Genomic DNA, 21132 nt, shown 5'->3' with positions numbered 1-21132 from the left:
GGCCTCTGTGTGTCAGTGTGGGCTCGACGCTCAGTGGCGCAGCACACCGGAAATACTCATCCCACAAGACACAGCTGAACACCCGCCTTGTGATTCACTGCAGCGAAACAAACGCTTCAAGTTCCACCAGCAGTAAGTAGAGTGGCGCGGCACAGAAGGGCGGCCTTCCCAAGATAGTGAGGGGACCCTAAGAACAGCAAATGGCCGTATCATCCTCTAAATCCCAGGTTTTTATGGTCGTTGGGGGACGGGACGTCGTATATCATGTTAAAGGGCGACGATGCATCCTCGGGAACACGTCGCTGGATCAGCTTTCGGTAAACGTTTTCTGACATTAATGCGGAGCCTGGCGCGGCGGTGGACATGACGCACTACATTGGATCACTGTCCCGCGGGGGACGGTTTTGTTCAGCCAGTAGAAACGGCTCTTTAATTTAGGTCCAAACTTTTTATTCCCAGCTCTAAAAGATTCCCAGGGGAGCGTTACCTCATCACCGGGAAGAAGCAGCAGCGGCGCGGCGCGGAAAGAACACAAGTGGTGGCGGAGCGGGAGTGTGGAGGCAAGGAAGTGCTGAATGCGGCCCGGCAGCGAGTCTTGTTGTCTTGTTGTGAGGCTTTGCAAGGGTGTTGTGGTGGTCTAGTGTGTGGCAGGGAGGTGTTGGCAGTGTGTCGGGTGAATATTGTTCCTCTCTGTGGGGACTGAGGAGGGCCCGTGTGTGGTCAATATCTGCCGCCGACACGAGACTCCGCTCTAACCCCTCGTATCTCTGGTGCCTCCCCGACAGGTAAGATGGCTGGGTAAGCAGGCTGGCGGCGAGTCACGGGAGCCGTGAGGGCAGCGGGGGCCCGGGTGGTGGCGGGCCCTCCCCCGGGGGCGGCCTCCCCGGAGCCAGCGGCCCACCTCCGCCTTCAGCGGCTGCTGGTACGGCCCGGCGAGGTGGCCCATCCAGCGGCCATGGCGGACCGGGCAGAGGCCCCGCGGGCCCTGCAGCCCAAGTGGGTGCCGGGGGCGGGGAGGGCGGCCAGTACGTGGGCGGCGGAGGAGGCAGCTTGGAGGACACACTGGAACAATGGAGCCGTAACCCGCTGTTGTGCTGGCTGTGCGAGGAACTGTATGAAGAGCCGTGCCTGCTGGCCTGCTACCACACCTTCTGCTCCCGCTGCCTCAGGCCCAGACTGCACGACGCCAAGATTCTATGTCCGCTGTGTGGGTGAGTCTGACCTTCCCTCCGGGGCGACCTTTGCCTGTTGATGCTAATTCAAGTTTACCCTTGCCAGTCGCCCTTCGCCCTTCCAGTCCAGGCCCTGCGTGGCTCAGACCTCAGGGTGGTGGGGAAGGGGAAGTGCCCTTGTCACGCTTGAGGCAATACGGGGCGCACAGTGGCGGCATGGTGTATGAAGCAGGCAGTAGTAACCCCTGTCCCCTGCAGGAAGGTGACGGCCCTGAAGGAGGGGCAACTCCCCCCGCGGGACAACCTGATGGCCTTCCTGGTGGAGTCATCGTGCGAGGAGCGGCCGCAGTGTGCCAACTGTGATAAGACCAACCAGTCCGCCATGTTCTTCTGTAATACCTGCGGTAAGACGAAGAGAGAGAGAGAGAGAGAGAGAGAGAAAGGAAGAATGAATGGAAGATAAACAGATAGATAACACACACACACACACACACACACACACACACACACACACACACACACCACATAGTGTAGTGGTTAGTACACTCGACTCACAACCAAGAAGGCCTGGACTCGACTCCGGGGCGCGACGAGGAAAACGGGTAAGCAAGCCTCTTAATGTATATCCCCTGTTTATATAACAGTAAATAGGTACAGGATGTAACTCGAGGGGTTGTGGCCCCGCTTTCCCGGTATGTGGCGTGTGGTGTGGTCTCATTCTTCCCCGAAGATCGGTCAGTATGAGCTATGAGCTCTTTCCATAGGGGGAAAGGTTGGCTTGGTGACCAGCAGACGACCGTGGTGAATAACTCTCACACAGACACACACACACACACACCGCGTAGTGTAGTGGTTAACACGCTCGGCTCACACTCGAGAGGGTCCGGGTTCGAGTCCCGGAGGCGGCGAGGCAAATGGGCAAGCCTCTTAATGTGTGGCCCCTGTTCACCTAGCAGTAAATAGGTACGGGATGTAACTCGAGGGGTTGTGGCCTCACTTTCCCGGTGTGTGGAGTGTGTTGTGTTAATGTGGTCTCAGTCCTACCCGAAGATCGGTCTATGAGCTCTGAGCTCGCTCCGTAACAGGGAAGACTGGCTGGGTGACCAGCAGGCGACCCAGTTGAATTACACACACACACACACACACACACACACACACACACACACACACACACAAATAGATAGATAGATGTTTATTGACCACTAAATCACATCACATAGGCAATTTTACGTTGGCAAAGTACATGTGGTCCATGGTATCACATTGCAAATTAATAATAAGGTGGTCCTACTGTCACTATCAGACATAAGATCAGACACTAACTGAAACAAATAAAAGAAATAACTAAATAACTAAAAAGAAACTGCAAAACAGCAATTAAAAAAGACGAAAGCATTAACCACCAATCATGACACAACCACTGAAAAGTTACAACACAACACAATGACGTACAATGTACACACGCTGTGTTCCCCATGTAGACATTGTAAAACACACTCAAACAAACTTAAGAAAACTATAATATGGAAAACACAAACATAAAAACTGTACCACCACTACAAACACATAAAATTATAACACCAAAACGGATAAAGACATAAAGGCAACATAACATTGACACAAAATTACACACAAAATCCCAAAGTAAAACTTACAAACAAAAACAAACCTATTAAAAGAGGCAAAAAACTCATTTATCAAATTAAAAAAGCTACAAAGCAAATAATGCGGCAAGCAGTTACTTGTACACCCCTAAAATGTCATGAGCAGCCTTTACAAGCAAGTTCATTCGAAAGTTTGTCAAAATAGATCATGTAAGGAGATAATGCCATAGAAGTCCCTGATGTGGCGGGTTTGTGGACATATCACCACGTGCCCTTCTAACTGCACAAGGCCACACACACAGACACACTCTTCCACCGGGAGGCGACCGCGCCCTCTTTTGTTCCACCGACCAGTTTCAATAGCTAAGTTGTGTCCTGATAATCTTAAATTTGTGAAGGATATTCTCAACAAGTCATTTATCGCATGTCTTTCTCTGTAAATGTCCTGTAACTCAAGGTATGGATTAATTTCCTTGTATGTGTTACATCTTGAGGTGTTAGCATTGTTAATGGCGTCGTGAACATTTCTTAATAAAACAGACATGTCTGAAATATTGTCGTGTTTCATACGTTGAATAGTTCTACAGACATTGGTGTTGAGGAAATAACGGATCGTATTGCAAATGCCAATGGATCGTCATTCATAGCATTCCTTTCAGTCCACATCTGTTGAAAGAATTTTTGGTGTTTGAACTAAAGTAAATCTGTCAGCGATGGGTAACCAAGCTCACCATAACATACGAGGTGTCGTTTTCCTGACTCCCAACATTTCTTTCATTGCACAGTCGTACAGTTTGATTACAGACTTTACATCTGCACCGACCCAAGACTCTAACCCATACAATAGAGGTGACCTCAGGGCAGCCTCAAACACACCAAGCTTAACAATGAATGGAACATCGTTATTTTTCCTTACGAAAGAGAAGAATTTCAAAGCATGGTACAGATTCACTAGTGAACGGTGGCCCTAAATAAACATAAGTATTACAATGTTCAATATTTAGACCTTCCAAACACAACATCTCTAAATCACCTGAATCACTGTTAATAGCAAAAAACTTAGTTTTACCTCTATTTACCTTCATGCCGTAATCACAAGAAAATTTATGCAACAAGCTCACCTTTCTCATCATGCCTTCTCTTGTTGTTGACACACACACACACACACACACACACACACACACACACACACACACACACACACACACACACACACACACACACACACACACACACACACACACATATATATATATATATATATATATATATATATATATATATATATATATATATATATATATATATATATATATAATGATTGAAGTGGCGTGCAGCTGCGCGCCACTTCCTTCACACTTACTTCCAGTCATTATATTTTTCCACAAATACTACAGACACTATTTCAAACAACCAGAAGTTCCAAATATTTTCACATAGATTAACTATAACAATGCAGTAACAGTAGTAGTAGTAATAGTTGTAGTAGTAGTAATAGTAGTAGTAGTAGTAGTAGTACCAGCAGCAGTAGCAACCAAACTTAAGTACGTAGTAATTGTTATTATTGTCATTTTCCTTCATGGTGGCAGCGTGTTCCTAGTTATTGTTATTGTAGTGCCAAGCTTCCATTGATATCACAACGCCCTCTTGTTGCTTTATCTTGGCGTGTACTCGTTTCCTCAACCACGCCCTCTCTTCCCTTCCCTCAGGCCAGGTGCTCTGCGGACACTGCCGGGAAGAGACGCACAGAGCTCGCATGTTTTCACTTCACGATATCATCCACATGTCCAAGCGAGGGAAGGAAGCCAACAGAAAGGTGCGTCGGGGGGTTCCTTTCGGTGGTGGAGGTTGTGGTGGTGGTGGTGGTTGTGGTGGTGATCTCTTGTTCTCCTATTCATGATTGCATTTTCAAAGTCCGATTTCTTTCTTTTTTTTTATTGATAATTTGTTGTATCCAATTTTTCTTTTTTTCCTCTTTTTCTTTTTCATTCCAGTTTTTTTTTTTTTTATCTTGTTTTATCGCCTTCTTTCTTGCTATTAGTTTCCTTCTTCTCACTCTTTTTTTGGTATTTTCATCCATTTGCCTCATTGTCTGTTTTTATTTATTCATCCTTACTTGATTTTTTTGCTTCTCTCTCTCTCTCTCTCTCTCTCTCTCTCTCTCTCTCTCTCTCTCTCTCTCTCTCTCTCTCTCTCTCTCTCTCTCTCTCTCTCTCTCTCTCTCTCTCTCTCTCTCTCTCTCTCTCTCTCTCTCTCTCTCTCTCTCTCTCTCTCTCTCTCTCTCTCTCTCTCTCTCTCTCTCTCTCTCTCTCTCTCTCTCTCTCTCTCTCCATTTCACATTTCTCATTCTTTTATACTTTATTTCCTCTTCGCAGTGTCAACATTTAGCTATGTCGAATCCTCTTCTGTTTGCATGTGGTAATGTTTTGCTTCCTGTTTTTGTTTACTTCAGTTAGTCTTTTTATTTTATTTTCGTTTTTCTCTTCTCTTTTATTTTGTATTGCTTTGTATATACAGTTGTTTCCTCGTGAGTGTTTAAGTCTTCTCTTCGTATCTCTTCTTTATCCATCTTTGCTTGTTCTTCCTTCGTTTCTTTTAGCTTGATCTTTTTTTCTTTTTTTTTTTTTTTGTCTGTCATTCGTAGTCATTTGAGTATTTGTTTTTGTTTATGTTTACTGATGTCTAAATCTGTTATGTCCATTTCTCATTAATTTCGTATCCTGTCTGTCTGTTTCAACTTTTTTTTTTTTCTCTCTCTCTCTCTCTCTCTCTCTGTCTTTCTCTTTTTTGCTTTAAATTTTTCTTCCTCTTTACTGTGTGTGCGCGTTTTCTCTTTCTTTTTTTAATCTTTCGTAAACTCATTTCCATGTTTGCGCGTCTGTCTGTCTGTCTGTCTGTCTGTGTTTCTGTCGGTTAGTCTGTTTAATCATTTGGTTTTGCAAGTGTTGATGCGTGGGTGTGTGGATATGTAAGTCCACTCTGTTTTATATTTGTTCATTTCTCCTTTTCATGACGTCTATTTGTGTTTCTCTCCTGCCGCTGACGTAAGAATTTTTAGGTGACGACATTTCCTTACCTTCCTAATGACGATGCCTCCCCTTCTCATGACGTACATCCCGTTTTGACGTCTATCTCCCCTCCTGGTGGTGATGTCTGTGTCTTTGGTTTTCCGTCCTTTATGTCTGTTTCCTGTGGTTCTTATTCCTCTGATGTCTGTAACCATTAGTTCTCTGCCCTTGATGTCTGTGTCCATTAGTTTTCTCTCTTACTGGCCTTATTATCACCTGTTTCTTTTCTTTTCTTTTTTTCTTGATCTCTGTCACTGGTTCTCTGTACTTTACGTCTGTGTCCTGTGGTTCTCTTCCTCTGTACCCATTAATTCTCTGTCACCTGATATCTGTGCCTTTTTTTCCTCATAATGTCCCCTCTATCATCTTTTTTTTTTTTTTCTTTTCCTGATGCGTCTGTCTCTGGTTCTTTATCCTTTTCGTCTGTGTTATGTGGTTTTCTTCCTGTTACCATTAGTTCTTTATCACTTGATGTCTGTGTTTTTTATCCATCTGATGTCTGTGTCCTCTGGTTATCTCTTTGTCCAGTGGCCCTTCCTCTCTTCTGCTCACTTACTATTCCCTCACTGCCGCCTCTATCCCCAGTTTTCTCCCCCACCTAATTTCTGTCCTCTGGTTCTCTCCCCCCTCAGTGCACCATGCATGGGGAGCCGCAGATCATGTTCTCGACCACCAAACGCACCATGTTGTGCATCACTTGCTTCAGGGAAACCTCCATCGACGATCGCCTCCACTGCATCGACCTCGACACCGCCTATACCCAAGGATGCAAGAAGCTCGACCGCGCCGTCATGGTCAGTGCACTCCCTTCTTCGTCCTCCCCTTCTCCTTGAGTGATTTGTACCTGCCTCATTCGCCTCTCCTTTCCTCTTTTATTTCTTTTTTTTTTCTTCTTGGCAATCTTTCTCTCATTTTTTTTCTTTCTTTTCTACTGACTATCATCACTTTATTTCATCAATTATTTTTTTTCTCCTGGATGACTTGTGGTTCCCTCCCTCTTTTATCCGTTTCCTTCCCATCTTACCTTTTTTTCCCTTACAATGCTAAATCCATCCTTCTTTTTCCTGGTTATATATATATATATATATATATATATATATATATATATATATATATATATATATATATATATATATATATATATATATATACCTTTGCATGTTGTCCTTTCTTTTATTTTTTCCTTTTTTTTCTGAATCTATGCTCTCGACTTTTTTAATACCATCATTTTCTTTTTTTCATTACCTTAAAGTACAAAACAGTTTCTTAATACGACTGAGAAATCTATTTATGTTTTATTTACTTCATTTCGTTTTATTTTTCTGTTCCTCTTCTTTCACACACCACATCCCAGCTTTCCGTTACCCTTGATACTCTTTTCTTTTTTTCCGTTATCCTGAAACACCATAAAAACTCGTACATGACTGAGCAACGCTCGCCTGCCTCTCCCTCCTCTCTTTCTTTGCTGCATTCCTCATTTTTTTCCTCTTTTTTTTAACGTGATGTACTGAAAGCAAAAACTCCGCGATGCATGATGCCTTTTGATCTCGCAATCTGTGACGCTCTAATACGGACCAGACTCTCTCTGCATGCTCCCTCGCACCGTAATATACCCTAATGCGGAGTAATAACAATATCGCGCACTGCTTTCACCCTCCGCCGCACCCTCGCCATCAGCGCCCGTCGAGCAGTAAGTCTACGTTACCACACGCCAGATTTCATTTACCTCGCAGACTTATTGTTGCACTTTGTCCTGACATATTGGTGGAGTTAGTAGTTTGTTAGAGTTCTCCTGCGCTTAGTTACATAGTGATGTGTGTTACTGCTCCATTCTACGCCTTGTTAGTCGGTTTAGTTAATTCTGTTGTTGTTTGATATACATTCCACGGTGTAAATTGTTTCAAAAGTAGAATATCAAAACATTTTCTGAACTGAAATAGCTAACTTTTCATCTTTCATTTCCTTTCTGAGAGCGAGGTACTAAACGGAAATTTCCATCATTTTACCTTATTTTTCTACTTACTTACTTTTTCATTTACTTATTTTTTACTTATTTCTTTATAAGCCCTTGAACAGACGGCCTGACTTTATCAACGATATTTGCTTATATTCATATTAACTACCCAACTGTCATGCTGCACGTCACTCACCTTAACCTCTAGCAGTGCGAGACTCGTTCACGTTACTAAAAGCACCGCCTCCTTCCTCCGTTACTCACTAGTCACGTAGTTAATTAACACAGCATATTGTTACACTTCTACAGGTAAAAATCACGCACCTCATTAACGTCCGCACAGACACCTTGTTACACACGCACACACACTTTTTAATGTCCACGCAGACAACTTGTTATACACACTCAAATATTTAAACACACACACACACACACACACACACACACACGCACGCACGCACGCACGCACACTCACACACACACACACGCACGCACGCACGCACGCACGCACGCACGCACGCACGCACGCACACGCACGCACACACACACACACACACACACACACACACACACACACACACACACACACAGACTTCTTTTAATGCGCATACTTACATTGACCTGTATACTTTGTTATGTACACAGCAACGTCAACATTAGCGAAACGTTTTTTTTTTTTTTTTCCTTCTTCCTCTTATTCTTTTGACGCCCGCCCTGATGTTTACGTACAGGCACACACCTTGTCACACGCACACACTCACACACACACACACACACACACACACACACACACACACACACACACACACACACACACACACACACACACACACACACACACACACACACACACACACACACACACACACAGAGAGAGAGAGAGAGAGAGAGAGAGAGAGAGAGAGAGAGAGAGAGAGAGAGAGAGAGAGAGAGAGAGAGAGAGAGAGAGAGAGAGAGAGACTAAGTGCATGCATGTAATCAAACCTGAACAAAACAAATCAGATGAGCCATTAACTCAGGCGCTCCCACTTACCTGTATTAAAACGTAGAGTAATTATGTGCCTCATTAAGATCACAGGAACACAAACAACACCTGGTTAAATGTACAGGTATCTAGTTAGGCCTAAACTTATTAAAAAATCAGGTGCCCATTAGCTAAGATGCTTTGCTCTACAAGGACTCAATCACGAGGCTCATTAACTTCACAGGTATACAAGTAATTACCTGGTTCGGTGTACAAGTATGTAGTTACACCTGTGCTTATAAACTTTTTCGTGGGCTTATGAGCGAGTACTTTGTTTTACTCTATATCATTTTTTTTTTTTTTTTTGTTTCTCAGATACACAAAAATCACACGAATCATTTTATAGGTTGATTTTGTGACACTCCTTCAACCTTTTTCAATCTTTTTGTTGTTTTCCTTTTTCATTCCTTTTTAATTACACATAATACGGACTTCTTAAGAAAATATATTACATAACCGATTTCTCTTACTACTACCACTACTGCTAAAGCAACAAAACAACAACAACTACTACTACTACTACTACTACTACTACTACCACTACCACTACTACTACTACTACTACTGCGATTACTGCTACTACCACCACCACCACTACTACTACTACTACTACTACTACTACTACTACTACCACTACTACTACTACTGCTACTACTACTGCTACTACTACCACCACCACTGCTGCCACTACTACACCACCACCACTACCACCCACTGCTGCTACTGCTGCAACAGCTACTACTACTACTGCTACTGCTCCTGCTACTACTACTACTACTACTACTACTACTACTACTACTACTACTACTACTACTACCATTCACACAAATCCGTTCATTCATCAAGTGAGCCATCTGCGTCACACCTGCATTCATGATTCACGAGATTAATAAAGTCCAGGTACTTTCACTCAATTGACGTGGAGAATCTGCATGTTTGTAGTTAATTTCCTTGAGTTCCCTGTCGTTTTTTGTCTTTTGGTTCTTTCTTAGTGTCGCAATAAGAGGACTTTTGATTTTAGTTTTGGCTTTTTATCTTATTGTTGCCTTGTAAAATATATGCTACTTACTTTTTTTTTTATTTATCTCTCTCTCTCTCTCTCTCTCTCTCTCTCTCTCTCTCTCTCTCTCTCTCTCTCTCTCTCTCTCTCTCTCTCTCTCTCTCTCTCTCTCTCTCTCTCTCTCTCTCTCTCTCTCTCTCTCTCTCTCTCTCTCTCTCTAACTCTCTCTCTCTCTCTCTCACACACACACACACACATGCATTTACTAACCCTTTGCACTAACGCTTCCCTCTCCCCCCTTTGCATCACAAGCTTCCCGGGGAGACGCTTATTCCCATCGACACAGCCTACACGCAGGCCAGACAGAAGCTTGACCGCGCTGCCATGGTAAGTGTGCATGCGTGTTCGTGTCGAGCTAATAGGGAGCAGTAGGAAGGTTGATTAATGGATGGGAATAAGTAATTGAGTAAGTTAAGTGTAGTATGTCTAATGGGTTCTAATGGGTTCTAATGAGTTATTTCCTACAGGTTTTCGCGTGTGTTTATGTTGTTTTGCTTGTGTTGTCTTCGGTAGAGTGTGTCTGTGGTTATTATGGAGGTATGATAGGTGAGTTTATAGATAGGTGTGATTATAATTGGGTTTGTTTTATCCAGGGATCGCCACGTGCAGGGCTGGTGGCTTCCTGCAGCTTCTTATTCTGCGTGTTACGAGCAAGGTGTTAGTTCCGAGGATACAGGAAGCTTTTAAAAGACTTGATAAATTTGTAGATAAGCATGGTGGTGATAATTAGGTTTGCTTTATATAGGGACCTCCACGTGTAGGCCTGATGGCGTCTTAAACCTTCACTTGTTTGCTTATGCTCGGTTTTTCCCTACTTGCTTAGAAAAGTAAGGAGAAGCATTGGCAGAGAGTTAAGATACATATAGAAATGCAGTGTTCCCAGGAGAAGCATTGACAAAGAGGGCACATATAGACGTACACTGAGTTCCAAGGAGAAGTATTGACAAAGAGTTAAGATAAGGTACATATAGGAAAAGCATTGACAAAAAAAAAAAAGAGTAAAGGTACATATATAAGTACGGAGTTCCCAGGAGAAGCAGTGACAAAGAGGGCACATATAGAAGTACGCTGAGTTCCCAGGAGAAGCATTGACAAAGAGTTAAGAAAAGGTACATATAGAAATACACTAAGTTCCCAGGAGAAGCATTGACAACGACTTAAGTTAAGATACACATAGAAAAGCAGAGTTTCCCAGAAGAAGCACTGACAAAAGACGGCACATATAGAAGTTCATTGAGTTCCCAGGAGAAGCATTGACAAAGAGTTAAGTTAAGGTACAAACATATACGAGTAGAAATACAGTAAGTTCCCGTGGTAAGGTTCCCCGTTTGTGTCCTTGCAGAGTATCCGGGAGTTGCAGAATTCAGTGCGAGACGGGTTATCTTGTTCAAGGCGCTACTCGACGAACTGCGGAAGAACATGGAGACGGAGAAGCACAACATCAACACCCTCTCGGAAAACCTGCAAGAGACCGTCAGACGAACGCACGATATCCTCATGCGGGAAGTGGATGGGTGAGGATCCTGATTCGTTTTCTTTAGTCTCCCCCTTCGGTTATTCAGTGTCTCGTTCTCCATTTTCTGTTTGGATTAAGATTTGAAGGATTTTTTCGTTTTCTTTTCTTTTTTAGAAGTTTTTTTTTTTCTTCTCTTATTGATAGTCGCATTCGATCTCTTCTTCTTCTTCTTCTTCTTCTTCTTCTTCTTCTTCTTCTTCTTCTTCTTCTTCTCTTTATATTGTTAGTCTTGTCTTTATCCTAATCCTTAAATTTGTAAAGTTTCTCTCTCTCTCTCTCTCTCTCTCTCTCTCTCTCTCTCTCTCTATTTTGTTCGTTCTTTTCTTGTGTGTGTGTGTGTGTGTGTGTGTGTGTGTGTGTGTGTGTGTGTGTGTGTGTGTGTGTGTGTGTGTGTGTCATCAGTTTCTTTCTCTCAGACCTGATGTTTCGCCTGCCTTCATTGTGTGTTGCGCTTCTTGCTGCATTGTCAGTTCGTGATTCATTCAGTTGCGTCTCTGTTCAAAAGGGAGGAAATACAAGTTATATTTTTCATGGCTCGTGCCAGAATGTTTTCTCTCCTATGAATTTATTTTAGTGTTATGTGTCTGGTACGTATCTTTGTCTCTATGTTTGTGTCTGTAGTGTGTTTTTTTTTTTCCTCTTTCTTTTGTTCTTTTCTTTTGCTTTCCACTTTATTGATTCTTTTATTCTTTCTTTCCTGTTTTTATCTTTTATCCCTTTTTTTCTTCTATCCATTTTCTTTCTTTTCTTTAACTCTTACATCATTCCGTCCTTCTTTCCTTCCTTCCTTCCTTCATCCATTCATTTATTCGTTCATTCACTTATTTATCGATTTTTATTTTTCTTCTTCGCTGAATTTCACTGCTCTTTCGCCTCTCCTTTCCTTAACATAAAATACTTGTCAATTTATGTCTTTGTGTTCGTCATACGCTTGTAATACAGATCTATTTTTATTTTTACGTGTGTGTGTGTGTGTGTGTGTGTGTGTGTGTGTGTGTGTGTGTGTGTGTGTGTGTGTGTGTGTGTGTGTGTGTGTGTAATGTTTTCCCATCTTGCCTTTGTAATACACGTCCATTCGTCCATTCTTACCTCCCTGCACACACACACACACACACACACACACACACACACACACACACACACAATTCCAGTCATATTACAAGAACACATTTATATTTTTGTCATTGTTCTCCTATAATGCCCCACAATTCCCTCTTTGTGGCTGTAATGTAATGACCGGTGTGGTGTGGCGTCCCTCACAGGCAGTACGAGGTGAAGGACAAGTTGTTTCGCAGTCAACTGGCGTCACTCGGGGCGCTGCTGCCGATCATTCAGGTGCATCTGTTAATGTGCACCACCTTCTCCTCTTCCGCTTCCAAGTATGAGTTCCTCGACCTCGTGTTCCAGTTGATGGAGAGGCTAGCTGCCATCGCTCACCTTTCACATCCGCTTAGGTGAGTTCCCCTTCACCCCGCCGTCTGCCAGTCTGCCTACCTTGATGTCTGAGGCTCAGTCTGTCTGTGCGTTTGTCTCTTTCCTTCCGTCTGGTGTGATGCGTTAGGTTGTGCTACCGTCTGAGTGGCTGCTTATAGTGCTCCTGGGATGGAGGGAGGGTTTGGTGGCCCCCTTGCACAGTGTAGGGCAAAGAGACGGTGTGTGATAGTCAGGGGTGGTGGTGCATGAGGGCCGAGTGTTTGGCTGTGTGGTAACTGTTGTGGGTGACTTTGTGACTGAAGGAATAATTAGTTGCTTCCTTGATTATGTCCTTGATATATTGCCACACTGGCTCACTGACCGGCTGACTGGCTTCTTTACTGTTTTCCTCCCGGTTTGCCTGTCTGCTTGCCTGTTTGCTGGAAAGACTGGCATGTTAAGTTAACTGCCACCTGACTGGTTCATTCATATTGGTTAGTCTGCCACTCACTTCACTGGCTAACCAACTACATGTTTGAATTCCGTCAAGCTGATTAACTAATTGGCTAGTCGATTAATTACAGTGCCGATTGTCTATTTATCGAGTTAATTGACCATTTGTCTGTCTGGCTTGATGGTTTGTCAGATGAATGTCCGTCTCTTTGGCAAGGCTGCTGGCTGGCTGACTGGCTGGCTGGCTACCTACCTCACCCACTTGCAGAAAGACTGGCTGGCCCCATGACCGGGTTTTTGCTTGTCTACCTGGCTGCCTGCCCACCTGTCTGCTCGGCTGACTGGCTGACTAGGAGTTGATTACGAGCATGGCTGATTGATTGGATGGCGGGGAACTGTGCTAGTCACATGATTAGCTAGTTATTCGTTTGGTTGACTGATTTATTGTTCATCTGTCTGGCTGACTGATTGGCTGGCTAGTCGGCTGGCTGGCTGGCTGGCTGGCTAGCTGACTGGCTGGCTGACTGGCTGACTGACTGGATGGCCGGCTAGCTGGTTGGCTGGTTGACTGGCTGGGTGGCTGGCTTGCTGGCTGGCTGGCTGGCTGGCTGGCTGGCTGGCCCACCACGGGAGCAGCTGTGTACCTGCCTAAGTTAAAGGGCGATAGCTCGGCGCCGCCTTCCTGGTGAGCCTTCTTCCCGAGCTGGGAGGACGATGCCGGTGTGTGGGGGTGTGGGAGGCGACCGTGTGTGTGTGTGTGTGTGTGTGTGTGTGTGTGTGTGTGTGTGTGTGTGTGTGTGTGTGTGTGTGTGTGTGTGTGTGTGTGTGTGTGTGTGTAGGTGTGGGAAGCGACTCAGTAAGCAGTTTGTAGATGGACGTATTGCAACAACAGAAAATATCATGGCTGTGTGTGTGTGTGTGTGTGTGTGTGTGTGTGTGTGTGTGTGTGTGTGTGTGTGTGTGTGTGCCCATCATACTTACCTGTGAACGATCGTCTTTCAGTTCGTAGTTGCGAGTTACCTTTAGTTATGAACGACGGACGAGCCTCCAAGTAGTGTGTTCCCCTGCACGCCTGCCCGCACGCACGCTCACGCACGCACCCACGCACGCATCAGAACACCTAGGCCTCGTGATCTCCCGTGACCTGACCTTTGGAGAGCTCTACCCAGTGACCCAATCCACCTGACCCAGTGTAACCTGACCTCTTTGCATGTCGATCTTTTTTATTATTTATTTTTTTTGTAAATGTTCTTGATGTCTTCCTTATTTCCTTCGTTTCGTCCTTCATTCTTTTTTTTTTCTTTTGTGATTCGCTTTACCTCCTTACTTTCTTACTTCCTTCCTCCTTCTCTTCCATATTCTTCTCCATATTCCTTCCTTTCTTGGACACTTTCTTCTTTTCCTCCGTTATTTCTTCCTCCAGTCCCTTCTTTCCTCTTCCCTTCCCTTCCCTTTCTCTTTCCTTCCTTCCTCACCCTGCCTCTTCCCTTCCTTCACTGTGGTCTGGCCTGCGTCCCACAAAATTTGTCTTCTGTTCACTGATCTTGTGTCAATCCCTTTCTGGTGAAGATTTTTCCTAATTTGTGCTACGTGTGCAGGTGTTTCCTATCAATTGGTATCTGTGTGACCTGTATTCCCTCACCTTAACCACCACCACCCTCACCACCACCACCACCACCACCACCTCCACCACCACCACCACCACCACCACTACTACCTCCACCTGCAGCAATGAGTAATTATTTATCGTCCCGCCTAAAAGTGCTCACTTGCCGGAAAGTTTTAATAATTTAGAGATAACCCAAACTTTACGCCCAGTTACTTCATCGCATAATCCTTCCTCCTCCTCCTCCTCCTCCTCCTCCTCCTCCTCCTCCTCCTCCTCCTCCTCCTCCTCCTCCTCCTCCTCCTCCTCCTCCTTCTCCTTCATACCTTTCCTGTCCTCTCTCCTCCTCCTCCTCCTCCTCCTCCTCCTCCTCCTCCTCCTCCTCCTCCACGTTCCGCGAAAGTTCCTCCTCCTACTTCTCGACTTCTCCTCCTGTTCCTCCTTTTCCTATTCCTCCTCCTCCTCCTCCTCCTCCTCCTCCATGTTCTCCTCACCCCTTCTTCTCAACTCCTCAAATTCTCCTCCTTTACTTCTCCCCCTCCACTCCTCTCCTCGTTTTCCTCCTCCTGCTCTTCCTCCTACTCTTCCTCCTGCTCCTCCTCCTCCTCCTCCTCCTCCTCCTTCTTCTCCTCCTCCTGCTTCTCCTCGATTCCTTTTTCTCTTCATCTTTTTCTCCATCTTGATTCCTCCTCATCATCATCTTCTGTTCTTTGTTTCCTCTGCTTTTTCTTTTAATTCCCTCTCCTCCTCTATTTTTCCTAAATCTCTCTCTCTCTCTCTCTCTCTCTCTCTCTCTCTCTCTCTCTCTCTCTCTCTCTCTCTCTCTCTCTCTCTCTCTCTCTCTCTCTCTCTCTCTCTCTCTCTCTCTCTCTCTCTCTCTCTCTCTCTCTCTCTCTCTCTCTCTCTCTCTCTCTCTCTCTCTCTCTCTCTCTCTCTCTCTCTCTCTCTCTCTCTCTCTCTCTCTCTCTCTCTCTCTCATCCTCCCGCCTTTCCATCCGTCCATCCATCACCTTTACCTTCCCGAAACAGCTTCCGTTCGCCCTTCCCTTTCCAGCGGGCTTGTTGATATATTTAGTTTTAAGGAATGTTTATATATTATGATTTAACTTCAATGTACAAATATGTGAATATATGTATGTGTACACGTGCAAAATAGTGCTCCACATGCACATTTTTTACACCTGTGCTCATGAGTATTCTTACCTGTATACGCTTCTACCACTTGGTGACGGTGGGGCGCCTGGCTGTCCCCTCCCCCCGGCTCTGTTGCCCCTCGCCTGCTAATTCACACTTTAGTAACATACTTTTTCACCCCAAGCTCATTCCCCAGGCCCGGCCAGAGCAGCCAGGTGCGCAGTAACTTCAAGAGTGAGTTCTCGCGCAGTCTGGAGCCGCTGCTGTCCGTGATGGGAAAGGGCCGCGGTGACCCCCACGCTGGACTGCCCTCAGGTAGGCCGCGCGTCCTTCCAGCCATGATCTTAGAATGTTTAGAACTCTCGCAAAAGTTGGTTTCAAAGACCATAGAGATAGTTAATCGTGTCTTCATGGGTGTTTATCTAAGTGATGAGGCAAAGTTGTAGTCAATCTATCACTAGAACCAAGGAAACACTCTTGAAAACCATCGTATAACTCTCACTGTAGCCTGTTGAAAGGAACTGATCTAAGACGAGTTTGAGTATAATGTCCCATTGTAGAGTATATTATCTTCTCTTTAATTTTCCTTCACTCTTCCTCATTATTTCTCTCTATTTCTGTGTACTCTTCTTTTCACCTCACTTGTTCATTACACTATTTCATCTGTGTGGCGCTAAGGAGCGAGGCACATGGTGGGTATACTTATTTGTGCCGCCTTCGTCGGCATGTCAACTTGGTATATAGGAAACAGTACAACCAGCCAAGTTAATGGTAGGGAAAGAAGAGACAAGTGATGTCAGTTTACGTCCAATCTTTTAACTTTTCATCTTGGGTCTCGCTGTATGGAAATATAACCAGAGTCGATGAAAAGAGAGTGAAAGTGTTCAGCTCAATACTAAGTGGAGAGCCGCGCGGTTTCTTTGGTGAGATCTGGAGACTACATTCAATCTTTTACCTCGCCTATCGCATCTCTGCATGGAAATATAACCATAATACGATAAAAAACCAGATGCTGAGGGATGCCTGACGTGACCTTTCCGGCAGGGTCTTCAGGCTGCAGCGAGAAGCAATCGTCGGAGGGTGGCTGTGCGTCCCGGCCGCCCTCCGCCGCCTCCGTGATGGGGCCTCCTCCCTTCGGAATGCCCGGGTCCCGCCGCTCCCTCTCCGCCGCCAAGCTGAAGATTATGGAGACTGGGGGACCCTTCGCCGAGCACTGCAAGACCCATGAGAATAAGTTTCGAGTAAGAGATACGTCTCTCTCTCTCTCTCTCTCTCTCTCTCTCTCTCTCTCTCTCTCTCTCTCTCTCTCTCTCTCTCTCACCCAAGTAATTTAGTACAAATGTGTATATACAAGTAATTCCATAGGCAATACACACACACACACACACACACACACACACACACACACAAGCACCAGCGGATCTGTTTGGAGGCTGCAAGCTCCTGTCCTCACCCCCTGCAGCAAGAACTGACGGCCAAGTTCACTCGACTAAAGGAGGAAGCGCATGAGCTACACCGGGACGTAACCCACCGCCGCTGCCTGACGCGCCGAGGCCGGGTGGAGGAGATCGTGAGGGAGTGTGCGGCGCTGGAGGACGAGTTCCGAGCGTATTCCGACGAGATGGAGGAGCTGAGAGGGGTGTTTGATTCCGCGTGGGAGGAGCAGATCCAGAGAGTGTACGCGGAGCAGGAGGTGTTCCAGTCTCAGGTGAGTACTTGGTCTCTATACAAATTCCAAGCAAGTGCGAGTAAATTCCACCCACCAAGATTCCTCCATGAAAGTTTCACCCCAAAGTAATTTCCCTCCATAATAAATTCTCCCCTCCTTCCCCTAGCCTGACCTAACAGAACATGGCATAACACAGTTTGTCGCGGGGGAATTACTAAGGGGGAGTTTTGTGACTGGAATGTTGGATAGCAAAAATTTCACGTAGGAGGAAAAGAACTCATGACACTTGGGACTATTGTCTTACTGCTACTACTACTACTACTACTACTACTACTACTATAATACTACTGCTGCTACTACTACTACTACTACTACTACTACTACTGCTGCTGCTACTGCTGCTGCTGCTGCTGCTGCTGCTACTACCACCACTGCACTGCTGCTGCTGCCACCACCACCACTGCTGCTGCTACTGCCACCTACACCACCACCACCACCACTGCACCACCACCACCACCACCACTGCCACCACCACCACCACCACCACTGCTGCTGCTGCCACCACCACCACCACCACCACCACCACCACCACCACCACTGCTGCTGCTGCTGCACCACCACCACTGCTGCTGCCACTGCTGCCACCACCACCACCACCACCACCACCACCACCACCACCACCACCACCACCACCACCACCACCACTGCTACTGCTACTACTACTACTGCTGCCACCACTGCTACTACTAATACCAATTCTACTACTAATAATAATAATAATAATAATAATAATAATAATAATAATAATAATAATAATAATAATAATAATAATAATAATAATAATAATAATAATAATGATAATAATAATAATAATGATGATAATGATAATTTTAATAATAATAATAATAATAATAATAATAATAATAATAATAATAATAATAATAATAATAATAATGCTACTACCACTACTATCACTACTCTACTTCTACTACTACTACTACTACTACTACTACTACTACTACTACTACTACTACTACTACTACTACTACTACTACTTCTTACATTACCCTACGGGACACTACAAAACAAATAAACACTCAGTTCGTTAGCATTTGTCAGCGCTTCTCCCTCCTTATGCATCTTCCTGCCTTGACTTTCACAGCTCCCCACCTTCCTTACCCTGCTGCAGTTCATTCCCAGCACCACAGAGCAGCTACCGGTACAGCAATCTACATCACATCTGCATCCACTGACCTCCCACTAAGACTCTTCATACATACTTTTCTCTCAACGTAGATGGAGAAGGGTAACACTCAAACACCTTTAATAGAATCGAGTCAAGAGGTTTTCGCTTTCGTCTCATCATCTTCGCTCCTCTAAATGACCGTCTGCAAATTATCACTCAGCGCCACAATGATGCATCTCTTTCTTCTACTATTATTATCGTGTTGTTTTTTTGTCTCTCTGAACTTTGTAATTGTATGTTCCCCTTCTCTCGCAGTCTCAATGTACATAACTTACTACATGTACTCATTATTATTCTGTCATCATTATTTAGGGAGCTTACAGTTTAAGATAGGGAGCTTACAGTTTAAGTGGGCCTTTTTTTTATATATTTCGTTGCCCTTCCTAAGTGTCCCTCTTGAATAAAAAAAATATGTGTCTCTCTTTCATCTAATGGGAACTAAACACCGTGGCTTGATCTGTTTTCTGCTTACTCTCACTCTTATTCTATCCATTTCACAATTTAATAGGTAACTTGTAACTTCACTCTTTCTCTCCTTCCACTGGCGAATGGGAACTCTGCGCCCGCTTCTGTTTTCTCTTCTTGTTCTGTCCGGACTATTTCAGGAGAGGAGAATCAAAACACCCTACGGAGATAAATTGGCCAGTCCGATTACAACATTTTTCCGATTGATTTTTTTCTTTGGTAGGGGAAAGAAGAGAGAGGATCGGCAATTTAGGTGACTCTTTATCTATAGTCTTCTTTACATCCTTCGTCAGCTTCCTTTATGTGACTTGGGAGAGGAATAAGTGAGGTGTGACATGAGTCTTTCACATTCATCTTACTCAAGTGACGTGATGCTGAAACGAAGACCACGTGATTCTGAGCACAGACAGACAGACGAACAGACAGATAAGAAAGCTATGCTAATTGATTTATTTAAAAAAATTATACTATGATTTAAGTTTCTCTCTCTCTCTCTCTCTCTCTCTCTCTCTCTCTCTCTCTCTCTCTCTCTCTCTCTCTCTCTCTCTCTCTCTCTCTCTCTCTCTCTCTCTCTCACACACACACACACACACACACACACACACACACACACACACACAGACACAGACAGCGACAGTATGCAGTATGGGTTCAGGTGAGCTGCGGCCTGCCAACCATCCGTTTAGGTTCGATCACCAAAACCCCATTCAGTCCGCTGCTCGCGCCTCTAATCCGCCTTAAAAGCTTGCAACAAAAATCTGTCGGTGTTGTGCGGCGTCAGCGGGGCGGAGGGAGGCCGGGAGCTTAGGCTGGAAAAACCCCGCCCCCTTCCCGCCCCCTTTCCGCCCCCTTCCCGTCCCATTCCGTCCCATTCCCGTCCCCTTCCCGTCCCCTTCCCGTCCCCGTTCCCTCCCGCCCCGCCCTAGTTACGCCGCGCCCCACGCTCACGCAAACTATCATTCTACCGCGTGAACTTTGCCCCCCGAGTGACGCCTCTACAAACACGCCTGACCTTTGCCAATACAGCAGAGCAAATAGTGAACTGTGACCTTATAGCATGATATTTTAGTAATGAACTTAGCAACACGAGGTCAAATGATGAGATGGGTTAAGTTAGGAGTCTGCTGCTGTGTTGGTCTGTTCTCTGACATTTTCGTGTTTTTGTTTATAATTAATTTTTTAAGTGTTATTGAGAGTTGTTTTTCTCTTGTTGTTTGCACTCTTAGCTAGACTCCTTTAAATGTGGCGAAAAATAGAATAAAGATAATGGCAACAACAACAACAGCAACGTCAACATCATTTTCATTAAAAAGAAGAAAGAAAAATGTATAATGATCACATTTAGGTTTCATGAGATTTGATCCATTAACTCTGATATACAGGAAATTTCAAGAAACATGAAAATTTTGGTTTGCGTTAGATTATCTAATTTATCTAACTTAATCTTCCCTAACATACCTTGACTTGAATTTGCTTAACGTAATTTAATCCTATCTAACCAAGTCTCTCCTAACATGTCTTGATCTAAACTTGCTTAATTAACGTATCCTAATCTTATCTAACTTAATATCTCTTAACATAACTTGATCTAAACTTGCTTAACGTAATATAATCTTATCTAACTTAATTTCTCCTAACTCTACTAACCTTTTAAGGAACTGGCAATCAAGTGGGTCTTTTTTGTTATATTCTTCTGTTGTCCTTGGTCAGCTTCCCTCTTTCCATGAAAAAAAAAATACCTTGGCCTA

At 44.5% G+C, this 21132-nt stretch overlaps 1 protein-coding gene across 1 annotated transcript in view; it reads left to right on the top strand.

Annotated features, from left to right (window-relative positions):
- The first annotated feature begins 264 nt into the window (after positions 1–264).
- LOC123508663 overlaps positions 265–21132 on the top strand; it is a 32762-nt gene continuing 11894 nt past the window's right edge. Inside the window, 12 exon segments of the mRNA XM_045262509.1 lie at positions 265–317; positions 460–560; positions 788–1211; positions 1431–1576; positions 4486–4592; positions 6477–6638; positions 11225–11258; positions 11261–11396; positions 12661–12852; positions 16201–16319; positions 17049–17245; positions 17467–17712. Coding sequence (XP_045118444.1) covers positions 265–317; positions 460–560; positions 788–1211; positions 1431–1576; positions 4486–4592; positions 6477–6638; positions 11225–11258; positions 11261–11396; positions 12661–12852; positions 16201–16319; positions 17049–17245; positions 17467–17712 — 1917 coding nt within the window.

This window comes from Portunus trituberculatus, chromosome 25 (assembly GCF_017591435.1).
Source record: "Portunus trituberculatus isolate SZX2019 chromosome 25, ASM1759143v1, whole genome shotgun sequence".
Taxonomy (NCBI): Eukaryota; Metazoa; Arthropoda; class Malacostraca; order Decapoda; family Portunidae; genus Portunus; species Portunus trituberculatus.
This window is presented reverse-complemented; position numbering and strand designations above follow the sequence as displayed.